Source organism: Ipomoea nil, unplaced genomic scaffold (assembly GCF_001879475.1).
Source record: "Ipomoea nil cultivar Tokyo-kokei standard unplaced genomic scaffold, Asagao_1.1 scaffold1932, whole genome shotgun sequence".
NCBI lineage: Eukaryota > Viridiplantae > Streptophyta > Magnoliopsida > Solanales > Convolvulaceae > Ipomoea > Ipomoea nil.
The window spans coordinates 3,132,575-3,159,694 of record NW_017618360.1 but is presented as its reverse complement, the minus strand read 5'-3'; the positions used below and the strand labels follow the sequence as shown (position 1 = coordinate 3,159,694).

The 27,120-nt window shown below is 33.1% G+C and overlaps 4 protein-coding genes and 1 long non-coding RNA gene across 8 annotated transcripts; 4 read left to right on the top strand and 1 right to left on the bottom strand.

Annotated features, from left to right (window-relative positions):
- Window positions 1-295: 295 nt before the first annotated feature.
- Window positions 296-3,863, top strand: LOC109193957. Of its 2 annotated transcripts, XM_019344790.1 has the most exons (7): window positions 302-635; window positions 739-817; window positions 1,491-2,366; window positions 2,670-2,732; window positions 2,804-3,003; window positions 3,143-3,255; window positions 3,521-3,863. In XM_019344790.1, exons 1-7 carry the CDS (start codon window positions 576-578, stop codon window positions 3,624-3,626), a joined length of 1,497 nt encoding a protein of 498 aa, XP_019200335.1. In that variant the 5' UTR covers window positions 302-575; the 3' UTR covers window positions 3,627-3,863. The 2 variants fall into 2 exon arrangements, with proteins under 2 accessions (XP_019200336.1, XP_019200335.1); XM_019344791.1 differs by lacking the exon at window positions 3,521-3,863 and having other exon boundaries at window positions 296-635; window positions 2,804-3,047; window positions 3,143-3,235.
- Window positions 3,864-5,322: 1,459 nt separating this feature from the next.
- LOC109193962 lies at window positions 5,323-9,107 on the top strand. Its single transcript, XM_019344798.1, has 4 exons — window positions 5,323-5,827; window positions 5,961-6,138; window positions 8,047-8,165; window positions 8,314-9,107. Exons 1-4 carry the CDS (start codon window positions 5,705-5,707, stop codon window positions 8,749-8,751), a joined length of 858 nt encoding a protein of 285 aa, XP_019200343.1. The 5' UTR covers window positions 5,323-5,704; the 3' UTR covers window positions 8,752-9,107.
- A 1,398-nt stretch (window positions 9,108-10,505) lies between these two features.
- Window positions 10,506-16,161, top strand: LOC109193960 (probable methionine--tRNA ligase). Its single transcript, XM_019344795.1, has 12 exons — window positions 10,506-10,671; window positions 10,761-10,859; window positions 10,973-11,143; window positions 11,689-11,754; window positions 12,436-12,501; window positions 13,306-13,446; window positions 13,714-13,874; window positions 14,154-14,244; window positions 14,343-14,411; window positions 14,759-14,850; window positions 15,480-15,543; window positions 15,808-16,161. Exons 1-12 carry the CDS (start codon window positions 10,609-10,611, stop codon window positions 15,910-15,912), a joined length of 1,188 nt encoding a protein of 395 aa, XP_019200340.1. The 5' UTR covers window positions 10,506-10,608; the 3' UTR covers window positions 15,913-16,161.
- LOC109193970 lies at window positions 13,572-25,144 on the bottom strand. 2 transcript variants are annotated; one of them, XR_002056349.1, is made up of 3 exons: window positions 25,043-25,144; window positions 20,003-20,507; window positions 13,572-13,582 (listed from the first exon to the last, which is right to left on the bottom strand). It is a non-coding gene; the product is annotated as an uncharacterized LOC109193970 (long non-coding RNA). The 2 variants fall into 2 exon arrangements; XR_002056350.1 differs by lacking the exon at window positions 25,043-25,144 and adding an exon at window positions 20,631-20,744.
- On the top strand, window positions 17,379-18,943 carry LOC109193968 (two-component response regulator ARR16). Of its 2 annotated transcripts, none has more exons than XM_019344806.1 (5): window positions 17,379-17,807; window positions 18,092-18,177; window positions 18,275-18,352; window positions 18,446-18,516; window positions 18,599-18,943. In XM_019344806.1, the coding sequence occupies exons 1-5, from the start codon at window positions 17,693-17,695 to the stop codon at window positions 18,687-18,689; spliced, it is 441 nt and encodes a 146-aa protein (XP_019200351.1). In that variant the 5' UTR covers window positions 17,379-17,692; the 3' UTR covers window positions 18,690-18,943. The 2 variants fall into 2 exon arrangements, with proteins under 2 accessions (XP_019200351.1, XP_019200349.1); XM_019344804.1 differs by having other exon boundaries at window positions 18,092-18,189.
- Window positions 25,145-27,120: the final 1,976 nt, after the last annotated feature.

The window sequence follows — 27,120 nt, the reverse complement described above, 5'->3', positions numbered from 1 at the left end:
AGATGGATTGAGGAGTTGTGGTCAAAGAAAGATCATAAATTTTGGCACATTAATCACTACTATCTCATGACTGATCGAACCGGTCAATATTGTTGTCGGACGGCAAGTAGAACCACGTTAGCTTTGACTGGGTACAACTGTACAAGTGGGTTTACAGAGCAGCCATGATCGAAAGGTGGAATTTTCATCGTCCTGCTGGGCCGTGAAGAAGGGTTCTGTCGTGTTAACTGTTAGTAGTTTAGTTTGGGTTTTGGCCCATTTTAGAAGGGGCATTTTTTGTGAATTTTAAGGAATGAAGGGTCGATATTCTAATTGACAAACATATTTTCGAAAGAAATAAGGAAAAAAAAGAAAATGTCACGTTACTGTTGTCGCGCCCATCTGCAATTCGTTTCCGAATCACACTCTAAAACCATTTCTTGCTCAACCCTTACCTCCACCATTTTCCAAGTTTCAAACTTTCTTAGTCTGATTCACTTTTTCCCCGAATATCCTCCACAGAAATCTGAATTCTGTGAAAATCAGGTCAACGTTGTACTTGGGTTGTAATCTCTACCTTTATTGTCTGGGTAGTGATGGTGGGCGAACGAGGAATCGGCGATGATTCTCCGATGATAAATGGATCTGAGCCAGAGGTTCTGATTTTACTCCTGTCTTTTTATATGCTTTTCTTCCTTGATTTCAGTTTCTGTGAGAGGGGCTGGTAGTAATTCTTGTGGTATTGTTTTGTATTTTTAGGCAGAGAGAGGAACTGCAGAAATTGAAGAAAGATTGGAGCTTTCTCAAGAGAAAGTGAGGGGTTTTGAACACCCCAGAGGCATGCTTCTTTAGTTTCTTTTTGTTTGGATTGGTTATGCTAATTTGCCCTGAATTATTTGTTATTTGTGTTTAATTGATAGGTTTTCAAGTTTGATTAGCCTGGTAGTGATGTGTTTTTCCATTTGTATGATAATGAAGGGTTGTTAGGCTGAGTAAAGGGATTTGATATGTTGTGTTTTCTTAGTGGGAATACTTTGATATTGTGAACATTTGGATTTATAGTGTTGAAATCCTTTCTTTGATTTGCGGGAAGCCCGCCCTGTGAACCTAGTTGCCACTAAGAAGTAAGAAAATAATCTCCAAGAGGTAAACTAGTTTAGGTTGTCTATAGCTGACTAACTCAAACCAAAAAGGCCGATAGGCTGCTCCCACATTGAGTCGAACTTGGAACTTTGTGGTTACCAAGCCAATTGTCTGACCGGCTTAGTTGGGGGTTGAAATCCTTTCTATTAGTGTGATGGTTGTTAGGAGGTAAACCAACTTAGGTTGCCTATAGCTGACCCGCTCAAACTAAGAAGGCTGATAGGCCACTCCCACGGGGGAGTCAAATTTGGAACTTTGTGGTTATCAAGCCAACTGTCTGACCAACTTATTTGGGGGTTGAAATCCTTTCTATTAGGTACTTCCGAACTACTCTCTCATTTTATACTTGCTTGACTTTGCTTGGGCAGAAAGAAATGAAAAAGATGATGGACATGTTGTGATTGGCGATGTGCAGAAAACGCTTGATCATAATGCAACTGCCGGTGCTTCCAGTGATGGTGTTAACAGTGACACTGCTGCTGCGAGTTTTGGTAAACCCAACAGAGAGGGCTCTTTTAAGACGGGAGGGAAGGAAAATTCGGTTTGTGCAGTAAAGATGAAAAGATTTGGCTTTGATGTAAACGTAGCGGATGTTTCTAGCTCGGTGAATCCCGATCCTTCTTATCATTGCAACACTATAGAAAAGGTGAAATCAGTTGACGATTTCGAGTGTGCGAGTTTTGTGGGCCCGTTGGAGGAGAGAGCTCCATTGAGAGCGTGGAGTGAGACGAAAAAGAATGCTTCTCTTCCATATTCTCGTGGAGTACCAAAGCCATGTGTGCGGAAGATTAAAAACGAGAGGATGAAGAAAAAGATCGAGCTTGCCAAGAAAGAACAAGCGGACAAGTTCGCTAAAGTTGCTGCTCCCACAGGGTTGCTAAACGGTTTGAACCCCGGGATCATAAACCACGTAAGAAACGGTAAGCAGGTTTATTCTATTATAGAAGCCCTCGTTAGATCCGAAAAGCACGACAATTGTCCTGCTGGAGAGAAACACGGGAACCAAATGAAGAGTGGAGAAAGAAAGGATCTTGAAAATATCGGTGGTTACTCGGCATTGCCAAATGATTTAGACGGGAATGGTAAGTCATGTATGGTCGAGACAAGGGTTTTCGAAAGGACGAATTATCACTTGAACTCCACGACAAACGGTAATGATGGCGTAAATGCATCGAAGCTGCCGTCAGACACAAACATCATGTCTTGTGATGCATCAGCTAGTGTTACCGCACTCTCCATTAAAGGTTGGTTGTTTACTTGTTTAACACCTGTTAAGAGTCCCGCATTGATAAAATAAGAGAGAACATATGAGTTTATAAGGTCATGGGTTAGATTAGCTAATTAGTTGGATTCAATCTTTTAGTGCGGTTTGGCCCATGTGCATTATAGCCCAGTTGAGTGACCCTAGCCCAATCTTAAATGTTTAGTAGAAATTTGAATGCTATGAATAGGTGTACTTATTGTGTCACTATATATGGTAGGGTTTGAAAATTTTATGTCGTGAACTACCAAAACTAATCAGATTCAATTTTTTCTTTTCATTTTAGCTGCTAACGTCGCTTCACAATGGTTGGAATTGCTTAATCAAGACACTAAAGGACGTCTTGCGGGTAGGTTTTGCAGTTTAGACATTCGAAAATACAACAGTAAACGAGCTAACTGCCTACTTTTATATTTCCAGCATTGCGAAGCAGTAGAAAGAGGGTCCGGGAGGTTATTCAGACGAAATTCCCGGGCCTAATTTCGAGGGAATTCTCTTGTAATCCACAAGATTCTGGTGCCGGGCAATTTGAACAAGCTACTGCTAGTGCGCATCATGCTAGATGGATCGCAATGTTCGATCAGATGGAGAAAACTCTTTCCGAGGAAGAGAGTCAGCTGGTGAGTCCACTTGCATACATGCCAATTGATAGGAGATAGCAAAGGTTTTTATTTTACATATCTGCAAAAACGCTCTTTTCCCTTTTTCGGTTCTGTGAAGTTTCTGAACGCTTCGAATCTTCTCCCGTGTTAATCTCAGGTAAGCTGGCGCAAACAAGTCCAGGAAATGCAGTTGCAATGCGAATGGGGCCTTACCAAATACAACGGGCCATATGGTTCGCCTCAACCTTCTGCACTACATAACGACGACAGGTAAATACACTGCTAGAAACACGAAAGAAAAAAGTTCCCGTTTTGTTACATCGTTCTTCATATAATTGGGGCGTTTGTGGACCGTAGTCGCTTATGGATGACCTTTGGTCTGGCTTTGATACCAAATTGAAGCATGTGCTCCATCCCAACTAAAAGCCTAAGCTGATAGTTGGATTGCATGGCTATATTCTCAACACATATACCTCATCAAAACGCGGTAGACTTTTGATCTGATCGTTTCGTGATACCTTTTGCCCCTTTGCAGATCGGAGACTGATCCAGAGCGGGATTTGGCTGTCAGAGCTGCTGCAGCTTCGATTTATTCGACCTGCAACTTTCTGGCATCAACTGAAAACCTACCCTGTTGCTGATCATTCTAACCACTGCAACTCACGAACACGCCAATATTTATTCCATATTTATCCACTTTCGAGTTCTTCCTTCCATCGATCCTCTCTCGTTTTCATGAACACTAGCCATTTCGCCCTTTTTCTCATGGCTGAAGTGATTGCTATTAGTAATAAGTAGCTGAAGTTGTTTCTCACTGAAAGTGATAAGAATTTGCAATAAATGTATATATACTGCTAGAGTTGTCATGTGTTATTTCATACTCTCTCCCTCGGCAAACTGTTTCTATCTTGTCTTTGTACCAAAAGCTATGCAGACAGACAAGAACAAAGAGAAATATGAATGTATGGATGGTGTTGAAGAGAAAATAAGATGCTAATTTCAAGAAATCGTGAAATTAATAAGATGCTAATTTCAAGAATTTGTGAAATTTTAAATAATCATGAGTGGCGAGGTTATAAGAGCATTTTCAATAGTAGGAAAAGATAAAAAGGAAAAAGAAAAGAATAAAATAAAATAAAAAAGTAAATTTGACGAGAAAAAAGAAAAAATAGAGCATCTGAGGTGCCAATCTGTGCAGCCCACTCACGTGGTTGTGCCTCTCATTTTCTCATTTCTTTTTTTCTTTTTCCTGACAAACCTCACAAAAAATCAATCTTGCATGAGAAATTCATATCTTTTCTTTTCTCCACATAAAAAATATTTTTTTCAAAAATTGTGAAAAAAATCACATATGGAGATGCTATAAAGTAATCTAATTATTTGTTATACCGATGACTTATGCTTCCATTGTTGTGTTGAGGTCTTGAGTACATTGTCATGCCATTGGTGTCAATCTACTTGCAAGATATCATTATAACACCTCACGAGTTTGATATTTTGATGGTCACATTACATTTGACCTTTTACTATTTGCATTATACTTAGCTTTACAGAGCTTTCTTTGTACTTTTTTGGGTGAAGAGAATAACTCATAGTTACTATTTGAAAAGTGTGCATTGGGTAAACTATACTCTTGTGTAAATTGTATTAAAAAGATTATGTACAACGGTCTTGATTGAGAAGATTTGGACTTGTTTCAATCTCAGTTAAGTTGATCGAGTTGTTGGCTTGGTAGTCATAAAGGTTCTGACTTAGGTTGGTTTATCTCATTGTGATCATTTATCGGCTAGGGTCACAATATGAGTTTTGATCTACTTAAACTGGTTTATCTTTTAGTTTATCTTTAAAAACTCTCCATGCAAGGAGTTGGTTTTTACTCAGACAAGTGGGGCCCATCGTGTGTAAATATGGCTTGCATTTGGTCACGTACAACGCACCGGGCGCGTTAATTTGATGTATTTTTTTTTTTCTTTTCTTTTCTCTTCTCTCTCGTCCTCTTTTTTCTAGTCACACTTGTAAAAATTTTTCAAAAAATTTACAACTATTGGGGATGTTCTAATGTCACAAGGTAGAATTTACCTCGTGCACGTCTTCGTATAGTAACGCTAGATTTTTTTTTTAGAGTAACGGTAGGTTTTTATTGCCAAAAAAAAATAAAACTTGTATTAATTTTTTGAGTAATAATAACTTTATTATAATGTAGTGATATACTTTATCAATCTATTAAATTACATAAGTAACATTGCGCTACAAGCTACTATTAATTATTTGTACTAAAGTTGGACAGGAGGCTAATATTGTACTTTCGAAGGCCCGCAAGGTTTGCGAGCGATTCGTAAAAACGAACCGAGTAACGACGCATTCGAACGCAACGAGCGAAGGAAGGAGGAGCAACGCCACGCCGCGACGAGTCCAGCCTTTTCTCTCTCCGACTTCACTTTCTCCCTTAGCGTTGACGCGGTTTTCGTCGTCGTCGACTTCTTCTTCTAATTCCTTTTCCGCTCTCGATTCCTCCGTCAACATTCATACGCCCGGTTGCTTCCTCGAAACTTTCATTTTTCTCTTAAACAATTACGGAGCATATAACAATGAGCATTTTTGTAGTTTCTCGTTGCTCGTGTTTTTCCGGATTGGTTTCCGGAGCTAGAACATAGGATTCAGATTACAGTTTTTTTTATACCTTTTTTAAAATCACATCAGAAGAAGAAGATAAAGGAAAATGAAGCATAGGAGCTTCCATTTCCTTGTAATCCTTCTGATTACTCTGGTTGTTCGAGAATCGTTCGCGATTCCTAATTTTTTCCGGGTTTTAGCTCAGGCTGATCATCCTCATACGGATCAGGTTTTCTCTCAGATTCAATCTCTCTGTTTTGTTTTGTTTTTTTTTTTTTTTTTTTTTTTAATTAGTTTTATATTGTTATGTGCTTGTCAGTTGGAATTTATTTTTACTATTATCCGCTTATCCTGTTTGACAGATATCTCCGTCTCCGAGCCCCGCTGCAGCATTTAAGCCGAATAATAGCGTCAAGCAAGGTTCAGGGAATAAGCCTTCTGATGGTGACGCAGTTGCAAAAAATGCATGCGATAAGGTGTCTAGGAAGTGCACTGTTCCTCAAATCAATGTCACCGCTTGCTTTCCGCATGCTGAAAAAGGTAATTTATTGTTTAAGTGTGCTTTTACTGCTATGTGATTTGTACCTGTTTGTGTTTAGTTAATAGTTTTTTTTTTTTTAATACTGTGATAACAATGTTTCCCGAGGTGAACATTTGTGATATTGCTTAAATTTTTGATAATAGAGACTTTTATTAGGATGCTATAGTTGGTAACCAGTTAGGGCCTATGCAAATTTAGTTTTTACTTGTTACAGTTTACTTTGATGAACAAAGAACTATATCATGACTTGCCGCTATGTGTTTGATCATGTTTTTTGGAGTGCGCTTTGGAAGAATGATCAGGGATCGAATCTCACCAGAGGCAGTGTGGGAGCAACCTCTCAAAGTGAGGGGTTCCTGGTCTAGCCTCTGTGGTTCATGTTCAGTTGAGTTATCATGATTTAAATCCTCCCAAATGCTCTGTCGGGTCGGGGGTGTGGGGGGCCCTTAGGGTTGGGGTTCAGCCTTTGGAAGAATGTTTTTTGGAGTGCGCTTGAGCACTTGAGCTACAAGTAGGCAAGTTTAAGGGAGATAAGCAAAAAAAAAAAAAAAAAAAGGGTTCTTGCACCTCTGTTTATTTACCTTAAAATAGTTGGCATGACCATATGATCTGTGCATTCTGAATTTCTGACCCTTTTCAGTGTTTTTAGGAATATAACATGCATTTCATCAACTTTTATACAAATTTGGTAAGAAAGTAGAGCAACTTTATCTGAATTTAACTTTAATCACAATTGTCTTTCACTTTTGTTCGAGTGGTCACATTTTTTGAACTGGCAATAACTTAAGCTTCAGTGTAAGAAATAGGGCTTTTTTCTGGGTTTGGACTGACAGGCCATCTTTGTTTTTTCTCCATATGGGAGTATGGGACTAGTAAGAAGTAAAGGAAAATTGTTTGTTTTAACCTTTTTAGTTCAAATGGTGATGTTAAAGGCAATTCATCTTTAATTAGTTACTGATTTACCGAACATCTATTGATTTAGTGGACTTGGAATATGTTATTTGAAGTTTTGGTTTTATAGAACTTCAGAGCTTTTTTGCAAAAAAAAAAAAAAAAAAAAAAAAACAAAACAAAAAAAACTTCAGAGCTTATTAACTCATGAAGACTCTTACCGATTTCACTCTTGTTTTGTGAAATACTGAAATATGATGGTACTTGGTAGTCTGACCTAGGATATCCTTCCTTTGCCTAAGATGCATTCTTTCTAAATCTTATTTATCTGTAGTCATTTTCCATTGCCTTAGGGTAGTACGGAGTAATATTCAGCATCTCTTCTATTCAACCTTTTCTCATTTAATATATTTTATTACTCTGTACATGTTCTTGATCTTTTTGTTTCTAGGAATTGTTGTATATGATTGTGTATTTGTATATCCCCTTGCTTTCTTTTAGATCTGGGTGAGAGATAAGTAATGTGTATATTGTTTTACCCTCTTTACCCCACTCTCATCTACTTCACTTAGTCTCTGTGTATATCTGTAAGCACAAGAGATACCTATGTTTTTGTTTGACTTCTAAACCAATGTAATTATGCTGCTTATGGCTTTTGACAATGAATGATTGAGCTTGGTTGAGACTCCACTTGATTTTAAAAGAGATATATATTCATTTTGAAGTTCCTTAGAATTGGTATAGGAGCATTAGTTTCTTAGCTGGTATTATGATTAAAAATTAACATAGTAAATTATTGCGTGTCTTTTTTTATGGAGCATCTGTTTGGATTCATTTTTGGTTTGTCATAATACTTGTGCTATTTATTTGCTGAAAAGCTCATGGCTTCTGGATTTGCATATTGTTTTATGTTTCATGTATACTATGATTAATTGCTTTCCGAGTGACTATGGTTTTGGCTTGATGCTTTTTGTCATATGTATACTAGCTGAGAGCGCAAATTGCTTCTTTAATAGGCCATGACTCTCATCTGATTGTCATATACAATGACACGAACCCCAAGCTGTTGAACATTACCTTTTTACCGAAGAATAAAAGACTTGAGAATGTAGAACTGAAGCTCAAACTGAATGAGGTACAATATCCTTTAGCTTCATCAATTGCCTCTTAGTCTTTTAGTAATTCTTTCATAATACCTTTGCATTTATTGGTTTCATGTCTCCTTTTTCGCCTCCTGATGGCTTGTTTTGCATTTTTCTTTTCTTTTCTGATCCTTGGGTTAGATTAATATCTCATCTGACATCGGAGGCAGTTCATCAATTGTGGTAAGTGCTGCAAATTTGAACTGTACAATTTCCCTGGAGGCTTCATTTCCGACACACAATTATAATTTTCCTTCTTACACGCCACACGTGACACCCATCTACGGGCTATTCTTTCTAGCCATGGTGTGTCTAATAATTGGCGGAACATTGCTTTGCTGCAAGTTCTGGAAAAGGGAAAGGCATCTTGGTGAAGTTCCCTACCAAGAGCTCCAATTGGGAGAGCAAGGGTCTCTTTCATCTACAAAAGTGGAATCAGCGGCAGGCTGGGATGAGGATTGGGACGATGACTGGGATGAAGAGAAGGCAGTTACATCGCCCGGTCCAAGACGCCTGGCAAATGGTAATACCACTGCCTCTCCAGACACGAATCATTGGGGTAATGATTGGGATGATTAGTTATAGATAGATTTTCGCCAGCTTCTTGTAGATGTAAAAGAAAAACTATGCTGATTGCCACCCACTCTGGTAGGAGAGGCAAACAAAGAAGAATTCAACAGGAAATTTTGATTTTACAGCGATAGAATTTTTGCCATACTTGTGCTGCTACTATATATGTGTTAGTTGCTTTAGGAAATCAATTAGCTTATATATAAAGTTTTGAGAAATGTAAAAGAATTTTATCCTTTGTTTTCATTGGTAAACCGATCACTGTGGGCTGAATGGGTGATATATATAAAGTTGCTATCAGATCTTCCATTGTGACTCTAGCCTGCATGGCAAAGGGATTTATGAGAAAGCCAGCCTTGTGATTCTACCTTCTACGACAAATATTCACAAGAAAGTAAATCAACTTAGGTTGTTTATAGTTAGTCAATTCAAATTAAAAAGATAAAAAAAAAAACTAAATTTGCGACGTTGTGGTTACCAAGTTAAATATTTGACAAACTTGTGTTAAAATTTGTTTTACACTATGTTATACTAGATTTTTTTAACGCGATTGATAAGTAAATTTTTTCACAAATTGATTTGTGAGGCATGTTGCAAAAAAAAAAGGGAATATAAAATGAAACATGGACATTTAAATAGAAAATAGAAAAAAATATTTAGGATATTAAAAATGAAAAATTAGAATTAAAAAATTGAAACCGACGCAAAAAAAAAAAAAAAAAAACGCATATATATATATATATATATATATATATATATATATATATATAATTAGTCTCTGACCAATTGTTATACCATGGATGGATCATGATTCATCTAGCATTGTGGATCTTGATCCAAAAATAATGTGTCTGCAATTGATATATTACAGTTACAAAATATTTTAATTGTAAACACATAATTTAGAAGCTATTTTAAATCAAAATTCACAATACAAAGTAAACTCTGGTCTATGATATAATTTGCCATCTCGGACCAATCCTTATGCTGTGAAATCGTGTCCACTTTGCAAGGTGAACATGGTTCTATGTTCATAATTACTGAACTATATGTTCATAATTATAAAGCTATATATTCATAATTTTTGAACTTCATATTTATAATTAGTAAACTCTATATTCACAATTACAAAACTCTATGTTCATAATTACTGACTATATGTTCATAATTATAACGCTATATATTCATAATTTTTGAACTTCATATTCACAATTATTGAATCTCTATATTTATAATTACAGAATTATATATTCATAACTCTATGTTCATAATTATAGAACTATATGTTCATAATTTTTGAAGTATATATTCATAATTATGAACAGTGTTGGAACCGTGTCCACCTTGCAAGGTGGACACGGTTCCACAGCATAATTTGCGGTTTCGGACGGCAAATAACACAATTGTGTGGATAATGAATATCATGTACATTTTATTTTTTTTTGAAGAAATCATGTACATTTTTAATATATTAAAAGTACATTATTTTTGTACTGAAGGTACATTATATAAAATAATGTACCCTTAGTATATTAAAAATGTATTTTTAAAAAATATATTTTATGTACATAAATAATGTACCCTTAGTATATTAAAAATATACTTTTTATTTATCGTCCATACAATTGTATAGACCATGGTTCATGCAATAATGATTGGTCTCGGTCAATGTGGGCTTTGAGTCAATAGTAAGCAAACTATTATACTATAGTCCATACAACAAAGCCCGAAACGGCCCAAAGTCCAAAACCCTACGGAAGATTTCTTTCTTCCTCTGGGTTGAACTGAAACAAGCGATCAAGTGAAATTGGCAGAATGAGAATTGAGAAGCAAGAGCAGACCGAGGAGTGAGTCGAGCGCGTAACAATGGCGTCTAATCGTAAGCAACTTATTGCCACGGCTCTCTGCAAAGAGCTATCATTGGATCCAGTAATTTCCCGAGTTAAATTTCCTTCCATAAAATTCAATCTCGAATGTGTATAAATTTGATTTATTTATTTTTTTCGAAATGCACGCAGAAACAGTTTTTGAGGAATCCAGAGAAAGATATCAAGAGTTTGTGTATAGAAATTATCAGCTCAACCCCCAGTGGTGCTGCCTTGTTAAAGGATAATGAGGTGAACGCCGTCAATTTTGACATTTCGTGGCAGTTTAGCGAGTTGCATAACCATGGAGTAGTAGTATTAAGATTTATTGTTTTTGATGTTGAAATTTACGAATTTTGTTACAGCTCATGAAGTGGATAGAGTTTGCTGACAAATTCCCAGGGGATTCAGAGCCTTGCTTTAAAGCACTCAGTGAATTGAACGAAGAATTGGTTAAAATATCTGTTCTTTTAGGCAATGGGTTTGAGCATTCAGCTGCTGATATCATTGTCTTTTCCACTGTTCACTCATCTGTGGTATGCATTCTCCATTTCTCCTTTCTGCTTTAGGAGTTGTCATTGTACTTAATTTTGGGGATTGTTGAATTTTTAAAAAGCATAAAGAATTAAAAACACTGCTGTCTTTTTAATGATATAAATGCTTTTACAAGTTTTAAGCTCAATCATAATTATAAATTTGCTGCTCGTGCTCCCTGCCAAGTGCTAGATCTTTTGCACTTAACATCTAACTTGTTGCTTTCATCTTCTTCTTTTTTTTTTTTTTTTTTTTTTTTTGGTACTATGTTTTATTAGTTTTCAAATTAAGAATTTTTCTGCGAATGGTGCATTTTCAATGCATCATTGGAGCAATGATATTGCTTAGAAATGAAAATCTACAGTGGTTTCGAGTATCCCTTGCTTTGGATACATAAGATGTAAGCTACTACTATATGCCTATATACTTTCTTCACTTCTGATAGCAGTACCATCATTTGAATTTTGAATTGTTTTACTTATTTGTAAATGGAATATTGGTTTCTTTAACATTAGTTGTATGTATAATAGGTCTTACTGCTTTTCAGATTGGCCTTTCAAAGTTGGATCAAGACAAATTACCACATTTGCTTAGATGGGTGGATTACATCCAGGTATAACCTGGCACTTCTCTTTTAAAAAGAATTGCATACCTTACCATGACAAAGCAAAATCTAGTTAGTGGCAGTTTTTTTTATTTTTTTCTTCTGTTGCATTGTTGGCACTATTAGCTTCTGCTTGAGGAGGAGGGGGAAGGGGGGATCAATTGGGTTTAGCTGTTATTTTGAGAGGAAAAAGTCAAATTGAAGACTATAGTAATAGCTTTTTGTCAGAATTGATAGTTCCCATCATAATGAGAGAATTCTTATATATAAAGAAAAAAAAAGGATATTGAATTTCTGGTCACTCTTGACTAGTAATGAAAAAGGGGGCAAATTTCAGAATTTGTAGTTTGAGGAGTGGAGGGATTCAATAATTCATATTATGTGAGTTAAGGCATCTTTTATCATTGTTTAAAAAGTTATGATATATTCATATATTTATATCTCATTATCCATAATTGTCCATCACAGACTAACCTTAAATTATTTTCTTAAGGTTGTTTGAGTTCAGTTTGGAAATATCTGCAATTAAGTACTATTATATCAAAACTAAGTGAATCACCAATTCAGATTGCTTAAGTATCTTTACAATATAACCTGCTTTTATTTGAAACCTTATAGAACATATAATTTCCATCATTCCATGTATGATTATAAGGCTCATTGACATTTTTTCTTTTTTATTTCTTGTAGAACATGGTTGATGTGGCAAATCTATTTGAAAGAATCAAACTTGAGAAGGTTGAATTTGACCCTCCTGTGAGTAAACCCTCCATAGTCCATCCTGGTGAATTTTCAGCTAAAAAGCTATCTGCAATTTTACTTTATGGAAACCTTGAATTGCACTCTCTGGGAGTGGATACAAAGCTGAATGCTGGGAATTGGGTTGCATCTATTATTGTGAAATATACACATTCAAATACTAGATTGCTAAATTGATTTTCTTTTTTCCCCTCCACACAAGAGTGGTTTCTAAATCTTTTTTCCTAAATAAGGGTAGTTTAAAACTTATTTTCCATACAAGGGTATTTTTTTTGCCTAGTCATCACTCATCATTTTCTCATCTAGTATTGATCCTACGCTGCTTAAATAATTAATAGAAATTCTAGCCATTACACTATTAATTAACTTGTTGATATTTTTATTTTATTTTATTTTCTTTCCAAAGTTATTGTTATTATTAATTAATGATATATTATTACTTGATATAAATAAATCAAAGTTATTATATATGTCAACTTGTCAAGTAATAATAATATTAATTAATAGATTTAATACAGTCATACAGAATAATAGTTTGGAAATAAATAGTTTTTTTTTTAAAAAAAAAATTAGTAAAAGAACGTAACTTTATTTTTGGGATGTTTCTTTTTCTTTTATCTTTTATTATTATTATTATTATTATTATTATTATTATTATTATTATTATGATTATGATTATGATGATGATGATGATAATGATTATGATGATGATGATTATTATTATTATTATTATTATTATTATTATTATTATTATTATTATTATTATTAATATTATTATTATTATTATATATATTTTTCCAGGTAGTGAAAGTTATGAAGAAGGCAGAAGTAGATTCAAATGTAAAAAATCCTGAGCAGGGGAAGAAAGAGTCTGGTAGTGCAGAAAATGTAAAACCAAAGAAGAGTGCAGAAGATGTTAAACCAAAGAAGAATGCTGATGCGGTACATTATTTATCAAATGTTTCAGTCTAATGGCGTTATTAAAGCCCTCTATGGCTCTATGAAAAGAATTCTTGACAAGCTTATGCAACATTCTATACCAAAAGAGCATGCTGGAAATAGGAATCATTGGAAATTTCTTTTTGATGATTGCATATATCTAGTGAAGAATCATTAAACACTTTTTATAAAGTTATACTTCTGTTTTACCTAAATCGTATTAATTTCCTAGTACTGACATTCTTGCCTTTTGTTTCTGAAAAATGGAAGAAAAAAGCTGCAGGGGGTAATCAAACTACCACAGACAATAAGAACAATAAGAAAGTGCCTGAAAAAGAAGTGGATGAGAAGGATAAAGACATTAGTGTAAGTTTGCTTAAAGTACAGATTGGTCATATTCGTAAAGCATGGAAGCATCCATCAGCTGACAGGTATAATGGTCAACCTGCTAGAATTTTAAACCCTCCTTATCTGTTGTTATATATATATATATATATATATATATATATATATATATATATATATATAATTACTTAATGTGATTTTTGTTTACCCTTCTCCCTTTTCCTTTTATTTTTCATTTCCAAGCTAAAGAATTTGAGCACACATCTATGGTCACATTTTGTTGCCAAATAACTATGGATCAGCAAAAAAGGAAGAAAAAAAAAGCTTTACTTATTTGAACATTGTTCTTTGATTTACTTGTGTAGTTTACTAGTTGAGGAGATAGATGTTGGGGAAGCTAAATGTCGACAAGTGGTCAGTGGTCTGGCAAAGTATTTCACCCCAGAACAAATGACAGTATGTTTTGGGCAATTTTCCATGAATGAAATACATTCCCAGATCCAATATTTATTAGCTGTAGTATTGATAAATCATTTTTATTGTCCATGTTACAGAATCGCCTAGTGGTGCTTATCACAAACATGAAACCGTCCAAACTTCGAGATGTGGCATCTGAGGGGATGGTATTTTTAGCACCATATTTTTGTTAATATCTTGACTAATTCATTTTATTCCAAATATTGTAATAGGAGTTTAGTGCTACTAATATGGTATGAGCTATTTTCTTTAAAGTTATGTCAGTATCCTAATTAGCTACTGGGCCTACTTTGAACATGCTATACTAGGATATGATACTATTCTCAATCTTGAATTTGCCTATTTTGATTTGAAAATTTTGCCATTTACCATCAGAATAGTTTGAGTAAGGGTTCACTTGAGAACATATGCAGTTCTTCAGCATTTGAATTTAGTCGATGTTAAGGTAATTTACTGGGTGTTAAATGTTTTTGATATTATTTAATCCTTTCAGGTACTATGTGCTTCTAATGATGATCACACAGTTGTGGAGCCTCTAATAGCACCGGAAGGGGCAAAAGTTGGGGAATGTGTGTCTTTTTCTGGGTATGTCTTAGCCTATTAGATTTTTTGGTCTTGACAATTCTGCTTAAATTTCTTTTAAACCTTATATTGAAATAATTGAAATAAGTTAACAAGAAGGATTGAGGCCCAACATTTATTATCAATTCTGTGGTTTCTCATTTTCTCTCTCTCTCCCTCTCTTTTGTAGTAGTTCATTACCTAGAGGCATCATGGAGAACCATTCCTTTGATAGGGTCATAGGGGAAACTTGTTTAAAATTTTGTTCTATGGACAACTAGATTATGCACAATATAAGCAGCCGCGATTTACTATCTGTCCTGGCACCATTATGAAAAACGCTAGTTTCATGGTAAAAAATTTCAGCTGTTTCATACCATCTTATATCTAGTAACTATGGCAGTTGGTAAAATGACATTGCTTAATCTTGGTTTGTGATCACTCACTGAGCTTGGTACTAAGTTATCTACATGGCCATACATGCTAATATGTGAATTCCCCTTGCATTACCATATTTTGAGTATTCTTCTACGTTTATACTTAATCTTAGATGAATTGCTTCAATAGTTCAAAGTACAGACTATCTTCATTATTATTATTATTATTATTATTATTATTTATTAAACGTATGTTTTTAATATCTTTGGGTCCAGACATGATGGAAAACCAGAGGATGTATTGAACCCTAAAAAGAAACAGTTTGACAAAATAGCTGTGGTATGTATCTGTCTTTCTAACTTTTATTTCAAATATGGAGATTTGCAATATTGATTCATTGGTGGACACCATAGTTGTCTATATTGAAGTTCTCCCAGTTCACATACCAGAATCCAGAATTGATGGATTTCCGTGTCTTCAATAACTAAATACTGAAGAATCCATATATGTTTAAATTACGAGCATCTCGTGCGATTTTAGCCCTTCTGGCTTCTGTAATTCAATTGAGTACTCAAACTACATTGAGTTTTTCCTTGGATGCAGAACCTCTTCACGGATGACAATGGCGTGGCCACATTCAAGGGTATCCCATTCATGACTTCTGCTGGGCCCTGCACATCCTCCCTCCCTCGTGCTAGCATCAAGTGATGGACGCACATTTGAAATCTGCGAGATCGCGAAAATTTTCTCAGTTCAACCTAGATATTATAATGATTATCTTTTGTAGAGCAAACTGCATTTTGTTGGAAAAGTTTTGGTTAGCTGGAGTTGTGCTGTATGTTGTAGTATTCTACAGTGATGGGATATGAATGGCGACCGTACCTTGAAAATCTATGCAGAAATGCCATTGACACGTTTTGTCTTTGAAAATCTCAAAGATCATGACTGCAATTCGTATCTCTATGGTGCATTGTGAAATCGAATCGGATCTCTGCGCCGATTCGGACTTTGGACCACTTTCGACTTTCTTCTTCTTGAAACGACCTTAGCCTAATCAAACCCCCTTTCTATACTTATCCAATCGTTTTCAATCTTCTCTAAACTTTTCTTCTTCATTCACAACTCACAAGCTAATTATTAAAGGTACACCAAAACTCTCAAATGTGAGCGGTTTTACAATAATGTAATTTTAGCGTCTAATGTAAATTAGTAATGCATATATCATGTACACCACAATTGCTATTTACCACGATTTTTTGTGCTTAATTAGGTCATCGATTTTTATGGTTTTACTCAATTGAGTCATCTTGGTAATTAAAATACCTAATTTAATCCTCGACTATAGTAGTTTTACACTTTTACCCAATTTAGTCCTCAAATATAATGATTTTTCTTGATTTAGTCTTTGATTATAACAATCAATGACTCAATTCGGTAAAACCTTCAAAGTTGAGGACCTAATTAAACACAAAATGTCTTATGACTAAATCAAGAAAAACCATAGGACTGAATTGGGTATTAACCAACTCCTTTTTACTAATTCGCGTGAGTTATACAAGGATAATATCAAGCTCAATTAACATAACATATCAACTCAACTAGTCAACTAACATATAGAGTGTACGTGATATAATGTAGGTTTTTGAATGTACATTGTGTGTAATTGCACCAACTGCTCTTTACTAATTCCTGCAAATTATACACTCGTGAAAAATCAATTAACATGATGTAAAAACTCAACTAATATAACGTGCATGGCATATTGAACACCGCATAATTATAATTATATATATTACAAAAAGACGGTTATTATTTTACGAGTTAGTATTTTATATTTGAGGAATATTTGTAATATAAGAATTGAGGGCCAGATTTGATTGCTTATATATTTTGTGGATATTGCTCTCAGAAATCTTCTCCCCATTGCATGCAGATTCAGATCAGATTCTGTTTTATACTCCAAAACTCTAACCAGATAAATATTTTAAAACCACTTGACTTCTCATATTTAATTTACATATAAACAGTGGATTCTCTTGCTTTTTTATCTTTATTGGAGGGAGTTTAAAATTTGAAAAAAAATAAAATGGGGATCTCATAGAGCAGTGAGCTGATACTGATATCAATATCTGTTGATACTATCATGCTATACATACATTATGTATATAGGAGGTAAAAAAACAGTGGATTCAGGAATGCATCGAATCAAGAAAAAGAATTCCTAAAAGATCACGAAATATCAGTGAGAACCCCACCCCACATCCTTTGATTTTATCCCCTCTGATCTGCTGATTCTTTCCTTCTTTAAATCCCACACCCTACTCAACATTTCATTGCATCATTCTTGCAAACCAATCCTCTGCAACATCATCATCATATATATATATATATATATATATATATAGTTGAGGTTCTTGTCCTTTAAGGTTTAATTTGTGCCTGCTTTTCTTGGAGAAAGGTTGTGTCTTTGGTGAGGATTCTGGAGATAATGGCAACTTCTTCAAGGAATGGGGGAGATGAATCACCTCATGTACTAGCTGTTGATGACAACCTCGTCGATCGCAAACTCGTTGAAATGCTACTCAAGAATTCATCCTGCAGAGGTAAGAACCGAGTGGTAGATTGTGAGTAAAAACACAGGATCAAACCCTGGCAGTTGTAGTGTGAGAGTTACACAATTGTGACGGGCTCCTTGTGAGCATCAGGCACTGGTCCTCTCACCTAATGACCCGCCACCGTGATTTACCCCTCCACTATCTTGTTGGGGTGTGGGGGTCCTGGGAGCGAGGGAATTTCATTGCCCTTTTGTGGGCAAGAGTTGTCTGTGTTGTTTAAAGTTAATCATAGAGTAGAATCTGTATTGACAGTTTGATTTGTATTTCATCAGTGACTACTGCAGAGAATGGGTTGAGGGCTTTGGAGTATTTGGGGTTGGGAGATGAACAACACAACACTTCAAATGAAAATGAAAATGTCAGCAGACAGGCAGGCAAATCTGTATATTTTGAGAAGAAAATAGACTGTTTTCATTGCGATTTTCGTTAACTTTGTAGATTTTCCCTTTCTGCAGGGATCAAAGGTGAATATGATCATCACAGATTACTGCATGCCTGAAATGACAGGCTATGAGCTGCTCAAGAAAATCAAGGTAGTTTACTGATGAAGTGTTGGTTTAATATTGTTGTTTTTTTCTGATCATAAACCTTAACATCTAAACATCTGATGATATTGTTGAAACCAGGAATCTTCTAACATGAAGGACATCCCTGTTGTGATAATGTCATCTGAGAACATTCCAACTCGGATCAATCAGTGAGTACTGTAAACTTCAAAGTTTTGTTATAATTTGGTCATTTTGATGCCATGAAATGTGTCTAACTGGGAAAGTATGCAGATGCTTGGAGGAAGGAGCCCAGATGTTCATGCTAAAGCCACTCAAACACGCAGATGTGAAGCGATTAAGAGGGCAATTGATGCAGTGCTGAGGATAATAAAGATCAAAACATCATTGATCTGATAAACACTCTTTAATGTCTTTTTCCATTTCTTCCAGTTAGCAGTCATTCTTTGAGTTTCTGAACTCTTGTAAGATGATGACATAGCATCATTCCCTTTGATTTCAGCCATAGTGGTTGGGACCAGCACTCTTGAAGGATGATGACATAGCATCATCATTCCCCTTTGAGTTTAGCCATAATGTTTGGGACCAAGAATGAAATGAACATCCAATTGGGTTCTCTTTCTCATGTTTTTTTTTTGAGATATTCTCTTTCTCATGTTTTTATTGATAAATCTTCCAATTATGCATTCAACCTAGTGAATATTCAAGATTAGGGATAATCCCAACTAAGTTGGCCTGTTAACTTGGTAGCCACAATGCAACAATTTTGACTCCCAATTGGAGCAAGCGAGCAGCCAATTGTCCTTAAGCTTGAGCTAGTCAATGAGCAACCAATGTTGGTTTACCTTGGTCAATTGTCATTAGGGTCACAAATCAAGGTTTACCCACTGCAAGGGCTATGGTTACCTTTGATTCTCCGTGGGAGCAACCAATTGTCCTTAGCTTGAGTTGGTCAATGTTGATTTACCTTATGGTCCTTTACCAATAAGGGTCACAAATCAAAATTTACCCACGGCAAGGGTTGTGGTTACCTTTGACTCTTTGTGGGAAGAGCCAATTGTCCTTAGGTTGAGTTGGTCAATGTTGATTTACCTTATGGTCCTTTACCGATTAGGGTCACAAATCAAGATTTACCCACTGCAAGGGCTGTGGTTACCTTTGACTCTTTGTGGGAAGAGCCAATTGTCCTTAGGTTGAGTTGGTCAATGTTGATTTACCTTATGGTCCTTTACCGATTAGGGTCACAAATCAAGATTTACCCACTGCAAGGGCTGTGGTTACCTTTGACTCTCCGTGGGAGCAGCCAATTGTCCTTAGCTTGAATTGGTCAATGTTGATTTACCTTATGGTCCTTTACCGAGTAGGGTCACAAATCAAGGTTTACCCACTGCAAGAGTTGCCGTTACCTTTAACTCTCCGTAGGAGTAGCCAATTGGCCTTAGCTTGAGTTGGTCAATGGCAACCAATGTTGGTTTACCTTATGGTCCTTTGCCAATTAGGGTCAGGTCACAAATAAGGGTTTATCCGCTCCAAGAGTTGTGGTTACCTTTGACTCTCGTGGGAGTAGCCAATTGACCACCTTGATTTGATTCTTGATTTGAGCCAATTGAATATCCTATACTGATTTACCTTATTTATTGACTAAAATCACAAATCAGGATTTACTCATTACAAGACTCCTTATTTATTGACTACAAAAACATGATAGCATTTTATAATTGTCTCCCATTTCATAACCTCAGATAACAGTAGAGTCACAAAACCACATTACACACAGATGACTGGCCCACCAAGTTTCAATCTTTCCAACAAAAAAAAAAAAAAAAAAAAAAAACACACAACTTGGGGGGCTGCCATCCATCCAAGACTTACAAATATGCAGAGTTCAACACAATCACATGTCCACATCAGGTTAATACATAGAGTTCAAAACTGAAAGAAACACAGTGGAGACTACTACTAGAACCTGTGATGGTGATGGTGGTGGTGGGGATGGCCATGCTCAACACACCCCAAGCAACTCAGAAAAGGATAGCACACAAACATGAGGCACCTCTGGAAGACGGAGAACAAAGACGACACCATCATGCAAGGGCAGCAGCAACACGCCAGGAAAGGATCATCGTGCGGACCGCCATGGCCGTGGTGGTGGTGGTGGTGATGACCCATCTTCTTCTTTGACCTAAATTCAAAATTCCAACGATTACCCAGAATACAATATCCAAATTGAAAGCAACCCACTGTGAAACCTTGGAAAAAAGAGTGGAAAGAAGAATAATTTAGAGGTCCATGGGCATGAGCGTACCTGGGAATCTGGCAATTTCAGCAGATCTGGAGTGGAGTGGGGAGAAAGTAGATAGGTGAGAAAGAAGAATAAAGGGGAAGGTGGTAGTTGGAATCTGATAAGGTGGAAAAGTTTATATATATAGAAAAGAATCGTGGAGGAACGTGACAGCGTTAAGGAACGTGAACCCCGTGTGGGACGCTACTACTCCTACTCTCCTACTCCTCTAATTCCTCCATTTTGACTTTTCATCGTAAAAGAAAATGACAAAGTAGTATTTGTTCTAATACATATCACTTGTAAGTTTCCCTACCAAAAAAATATCACTTGTAAGTTTTGTCTATAAGAAGTTGTCACTTAGATTTTTCATATTCAAAGTCTCTCAATGACTTCTTTTTTCATTGAGGTTCAAATCACATCATACCACAAAAAGTAATAATAAACATTGATTGTAGAACTACTTGAATTACGCCGACTGGGCATATAGTGGTGTTTTCTCCATTGAAACAAAAACATTAACTGTTAACTTTTGTCTTAAAATCTAAATTTTCAATGCTGAATTTGTAAATCCCACACAATTTTCTCTTTTCCTCTCATATTTTCCTTCATTATTGAGACAAAATACTTAGAGATGACAATTCTACCCGCACCCAATGGGTTCTCCGCATTCCCGCCCCTACGGGTTTTAAAATACCCGCACAATTTGGGTAATGGGTGCGGGAGCAGGGGGAGGTATCCCCGCCCCGCATCTGCACCCACACTTTTATATATATATATATATATATATATATATATATATATATATATATATATATATATATATATAGAATATATATATATATATATATATATATAGAGAGAGAGAGAGAGGATTATTTTCAAATACAAACCACCTTTAAAATATAAACTCCCCTTAAAATACAAATTGTGTGCATGTAAGTATGTTAGTGTGTGCACGAGCTAATCCTATATATTGTTGGCAGTGTGCCCAGTGTGCATGTAAGTTTGTTAATGTGTGCACGAGCTTTGATGGATGGTTGTGATTTTATCCTCATACGCGTTGTGTGCATGTAAGTATGTTAATGTGTGCACGAGCTTTGATGAATGGTTGTGATTTTTTTCTCCTACGCGCTGTGTGCATGTAAGTATGTTAGTGTGTGCACGAGTTAATCCCATAAATTGTTGGCAGTGCGCGATGTGTGCATGTAAGTATGTTAATGTGTGTACGAACTCATGTTTGTATTTTAAGGGGAGTTTGTATTTTAAGGGAGTTTGTATTTGAATGCAACCTTTTATATATATATATATATATATATATATATATATATATATATATATATACTTGTGTTATTAGTATTCATTTATTATATAAGTTTATAATAAAAAATGCTTAATAAATTAAACTTCTTTATGTGCTAGTGCCTCGGAGATTCAATTGAATTATCATTTCATTGTCTTAGCTTTTTCTTTATGAAAATTGATTAGGAACAACACAAATAACATAATGAGTAAACACTTAATACAATATATTTATACTACCAAATCAATTTTAGTTCCAATTAAGGACAAATTTATTGGCTCTTATTAAATTTTAGAGTTATATTCAAACATATATAAAAAAATCCATGTGATAATTAGAATTGTAGTATAAAATTTTTATTAGATTTAAGTGTAATATTAATAATTAAAGTTGCGGGTTGGGTAATACCCGCACCTGCAAAATTCCCGCGAAGGCGGGTATGGGGTAGGAATTTTATTACCCGCGCGGGAGCGGGAGCGAGTGCGGGGAATAGGGTGGGAATGCGGGGGCGGGGGATTTATCCCCCGCACCCACCCCGCCCCATTGCCATCCCTACAAAACACTAATTAAGGGGATGTTTGGTAATTGGTTGTTAGTTGATAGCTGATTGTGTTTGTTAGTTTGACCACAACTGTTAGTATTAGTTGGTTATAAAAAGGTGTTTGGTAAATTAACTATTACCTGATAGTTGATTACATATAACAATAATAATAATAATAATAATAATAATAATAATAATAATTATTATTATTATTATTATTATTATTATTATTATTATTATTATTATTATTATAAATGATTCTAAAAGTTGAATCACCAATTATACTTGCAAGCTAAGTGTGTTTTTTTAATAAGTGTATTATTTTCATTTATTTCACTATTATTGAAGAAGAAGAAGAAGAAGAAGAAGAAGAAGAAGAAGAAGAAGAAGAAGAAGAAGAAGAAGAAGAAGAAGAAGAAGAAGAAGAAGAAGAAGAAGAATAATAATAATAATAATAATAATAATAATAATAATAATAATAATAATAATAATAAATAATAATAATAATAATAATAATAATAATAATAATAATAATAATAATAATAATAATAATAATAATAATAATAATAATAAATAATAATAATAATAATAATAATAATAATAATAATAAATAATAATAATAATAAAATAATAATAATAATAATAATAATAATAATAATAATAATAATAATAATAATAATAATAAATAATAATAATAATAATAATAATAATAATAATAAATAATAATAATAATAATAATAATAATAATAATAATAATAATAATAATAATAATAATAATAATAATAATAATAATAATAATAATAATAATAATAATAATAATAATAATAATAATAATAATAATAATAATAATAATAATAATAATAATAATAATAATAATAATAATAATAATAATAATAATAATAATAATAATAATAATAAATAATAATAATAATAATAATAATAATAATAATAATAATAATAATAATAATAATAATAATAATAATAATAATAATAATAATAATAATAATAATAATAATAATAATAATAATAATAATAATATAATAATAATAATAATAATAATAATAATAATAATAAATAATAATAATAATAATAATAATAATAATAATAATAATAATAATAATAATAATAATAATAATAATAATAATAATAATAATAATAATAATAATAATAATAATAATAATAATAATAATAATAATAATAATAATAATAATAATAATAATAATAATAATAATAATAATAAATAATAATAATAATAATAATAATAATAATAATAATAATAATAATAATAATAATAATAATAATAATAATAATAATAATAATAATAATAATAATAATAATAATAATAATAATAATAATAATAATAATAATAATAATAATAATAATAATAATAATAATAATAATAATATAATAATAATAATAATAATAATAATAATAATAATAATAATAATAATAATAATAATAATAATAATAATAATAATAATAATAATAATAATAATAATAATAATAATAATAATAATAATAATAATAATAATAATAATAATAATAATAAAATAATAATAATAATAATAATAATAATAATAATAATAATAATAATAATAATAATAATAAAAAAAAAAAAAAAAAAAAAAAAAAAAAAAAAAAAAAAAAAAAAAAAAAAAAAAAAAAAAAAAAAAAAAAAAAAAAAAAAAAAAAAAAAAAAATAATAATAATAATAATAATAATAATAATAATAATAATAATAATAAAATAATAATAATAATAATAATAATAATAATAATAATAATAATAATAATAATAATAATAATAATAATAATAAATAATAATAATAATAAAAAAAATAATAATAATAATAATAATAATAATAATAATAATAATAATAATAATAATAATAATAATAATAATAATAATAATAATAATAATAATAATAATAATAATAATAATAATAATAATAATAATAATAATAATAATAATAATAATAATAATAATAATAATAATAAAATAATAATAATAATAATAATAATAATAAATAATAATAATAATAATAATAATAATAATAATAATAATAATAATAAGAAGAAGAAGAAGAAGAAGAAGAAGAAGAAGAAGAAGAAGAAGAAGAAGAAGAAGAAGAAGAAGAAGAAGAAGAAGAAGAAGACACGAGTCCAAAGAGCCAAGTATGAGTGTATGACCGAACAAGCATCATAAACAAAACCAAGATACAAATTAAATCTAGGACTTTTAGCTAATGGAGACTACATACTACTCGAAATGGCTATGATGATGGTGGTGGTGGTGGTGATGGCCATGCTCAACACACCCCAAGCAACTCAGAAAAGGATAGCACACAAACATGAGGCACCTCTGGAAGACGGAGAACAAAGACGCCACCATCATGCAAGGGCAGCAGCAGCACAACAGGCACGGATCAGGACCGCCATGGTGGTGGTGGTGGTGGTGACCCATCTTCTTCTTTGACCTAAATCCAAAATCCAACGATTACCCAGAATACAATATGCAAATTGAAAGCAACCCACTGTGAAATCTTGGAAAAAAAAGTGGAAAGAAGAATACTTTAGAGGTCCATGGGCGTACCTGGGAATCTGGTATTTCAGCAGATCTGGAGTGGAGTTGGGAAAAGTAGAAATATATAGAGGTGAGAAAGAAGAATAAAGGGGAAGGTGGTAGTTGGAATCTGATAAGTTTATATAGAAAAGAATGGGGGAGTCGTTGTTTCTTTGGGTGGAAGCATTAATTAATTAATAGCTTAATGAGAAAATATTCAACTGGACAGCGTTAAGGAACGTGAATCCGTGTTGGGCGTTACTCGTCTAATTCATCAATTTTAACTTTTATGTAGAAGAAAATGGTCTCTGAATTACAAGAAAATAATAGTATATATTTTTAAATACTCATAATTTTTTACAAAGTAATATATGTTCCAATGTTTGTTACTTGTAATTTTTTTCACAAGAGATCGTCACTTCTTAAGTTTTCTGTGGTCAAAGTCTCTCAATGACTCACTTTCCCATTGAAGTTCAAACTATATCATACCGTTAGAAATAATACTAAACATTGATTGTCCAACTATTTGAATTACACCGATTGGGGCATGTAGTGGTGTTTCCTTGATTGGAACGAAACCGTTAGCGATTAACTTTTGTCTTAAAATCTAATTTTTTCAATGCTGAATTTGTAAAGCCCACACAATTTTCTCTTTTCCTCTTGTATTTTTCTTCACTATTGAGACAAAACACTAAATTTTCAATTTAATTCGTGAGTTCAGCTCAAATAACTTAAAATCATAAATTCTCCTATATGTCGAATAAAGAGAAATCAGTGAGGGAATGAGAAAATTTAGATGAATTTACAAATTTTATCAATGATGTTTTTTTGGATGGAAGAGAGAAAAAATATATATGTTAATAATTAGGGACCAACATAAAAATTTAATTTTTCTTAGTAATAAATTCAAAAATGTTAATATTGCCCATTGGGCATTAGTCTAAGTAGATGAAAAGTATTGCTTTCAGCGGTAACATATACTTCGGCGACCAGGACTATGTGGTCTAATGGTACCCGGATTGGACTTCCATTTGGAAGGTTGTAAGTTTGAGCCTCAGTGGAGACGTTATTAGCTGAAAGTATATGAACAGATACTACAATCTAATAGAGCTAATAGCATTCAAAAAATAATAATAATAATACTATTTACCGCTTTAAAAAAAAAAAAAAAGAGTTGTTATACCATGGACCAGGTCCACCTTAAACGGCGTCGTTTTCACGGAAAACGACGCCGTTTTAACTAAAAAAAAAAAAATTGTTCGAAACGGCGTTAACGGCATATTCGTTATGAAATTATGAATATACAGTTATGACATTATGAATGTACAGTTATAGAATTATGAATGTATAGTTATGGAATTATGAACATAGAGCTTCGAAAATTATGAATGTTCGGTATGGAATTATGAATATACAGTATGGAATTATGAATGTACAGTTATGGAATTATGAATGTACAGTTATGAAATTATGAACATAGAACTCTGACATTATGAACTTACAATTATGAACATAGAGCTTCGAAAATTATGAATTTACAGTTATTGAATTATGAATGTACAGTTACGGAATTATGAATGTACAGTTATGGAATTATGAATGTACAGTTATGAAATTATAAACACAAAGCTGTGAATATATGCTCCTATAACGAAGTGGTCTGAAATTAATTTTTTTTTTTTTTTAAAAAAAAAAAGGGAAGATAACGGTGCCTGACGGCACCGTTATCCGTGGCCATGAAGCACGCTGGGCACGAGCCCACAGCATAATTATCCCCACCTTACAAGGTGGATCCTGGTCCTATAAATTGTGTTTATTAGTCAAAACACAAAGGGAATTTGTGAATACAATACATGATCATTAAATCCTACTCTGTTAATATTGTGTGACTGCAATATTTGAAAGAAACTTGTGAATACAAAACAAGGTAAGCAATTATATATATGTTAACATTGTGTCTTCGTAGTATACAAATTTTAAATTTTTAAAAAGTAAATTATGAAAATTTAATATGTAAATTGTCATTTGAACTCGGGTCCACATAATAATTTGCGGGACGTTATGCCATGGAACCGTGTTCACCATTCATGGTGAACACGGTTCCAACG

Bases quoted from the DNA above. Each gene is read 5' to 3' on its own strand.
- LOC109193957 (XM_019344790.1), top strand. From the start codon at position 576: ATGGTGGGCGAACGAGGAATCGGCGATGATTCTCCGATGATAAATGGA. The intron at 818-1,490 runs GCATGCTTCTTT...TTGCTTGGGCAG, and splicing joins GGGTTTTGAACACCCCAGAG to AAAGAAATGAAAAAGATGAT. The intron at 3,004-3,142 runs GTGAGTCCACTT...TGTTAATCTCAG, and splicing joins CCGAGGAAGAGAGTCAGCTG to GTAAGCTGGCGCAAACAAGT.
- LOC109193962 (XM_019344798.1), top strand. From the start codon at position 5,705: ATGAAGCATAGGAGCTTCCATTTCCTTGTAATCCTTCTGATTACTCTG. The intron at 5,828-5,960 runs GTTTTCTCTCAG...CCTGTTTGACAG, and splicing joins ATCATCCTCATACGGATCAG to ATATCTCCGTCTCCGAGCCC. The intron at 8,166-8,313 runs GTACAATATCCT...TCCTTGGGTTAG, and splicing joins TGAAGCTCAAACTGAATGAG to ATTAATATCTCATCTGACAT.
- LOC109193960 (XM_019344795.1), top strand. From the start codon at position 10,609: ATGGCGTCTAATCGTAAGCAACTTATTGCCACGGCTCTCTGCAAAGAG. The intron at 13,447-13,713 runs GTACATTATTTA...GAAAAATGGAAG, and splicing joins CAAAGAAGAATGCTGATGCG to AAAAAAGCTGCAGGGGGTAA. The intron at 14,412-14,758 runs GTATTTTTAGCA...TAATCCTTTCAG, and splicing joins ATGTGGCATCTGAGGGGATG to GTACTATGTGCTTCTAATGA.
- LOC109193968 (XM_019344804.1), top strand. From the start codon at position 17,693: ATGGCAACTTCTTCAAGGAATGGGGGAGATGAATCACCTCATGTACTA. The intron at 18,190-18,274 runs GCAGGCAAATCT...CCCTTTCTGCAG, and splicing joins ATGAAAATGTCAGCAGACAG to GGATCAAAGGTGAATATGAT. The intron at 18,353-18,445 runs GTAGTTTACTGA...TGTTGAAACCAG, and splicing joins AGCTGCTCAAGAAAATCAAG to GAATCTTCTAACATGAAGGA.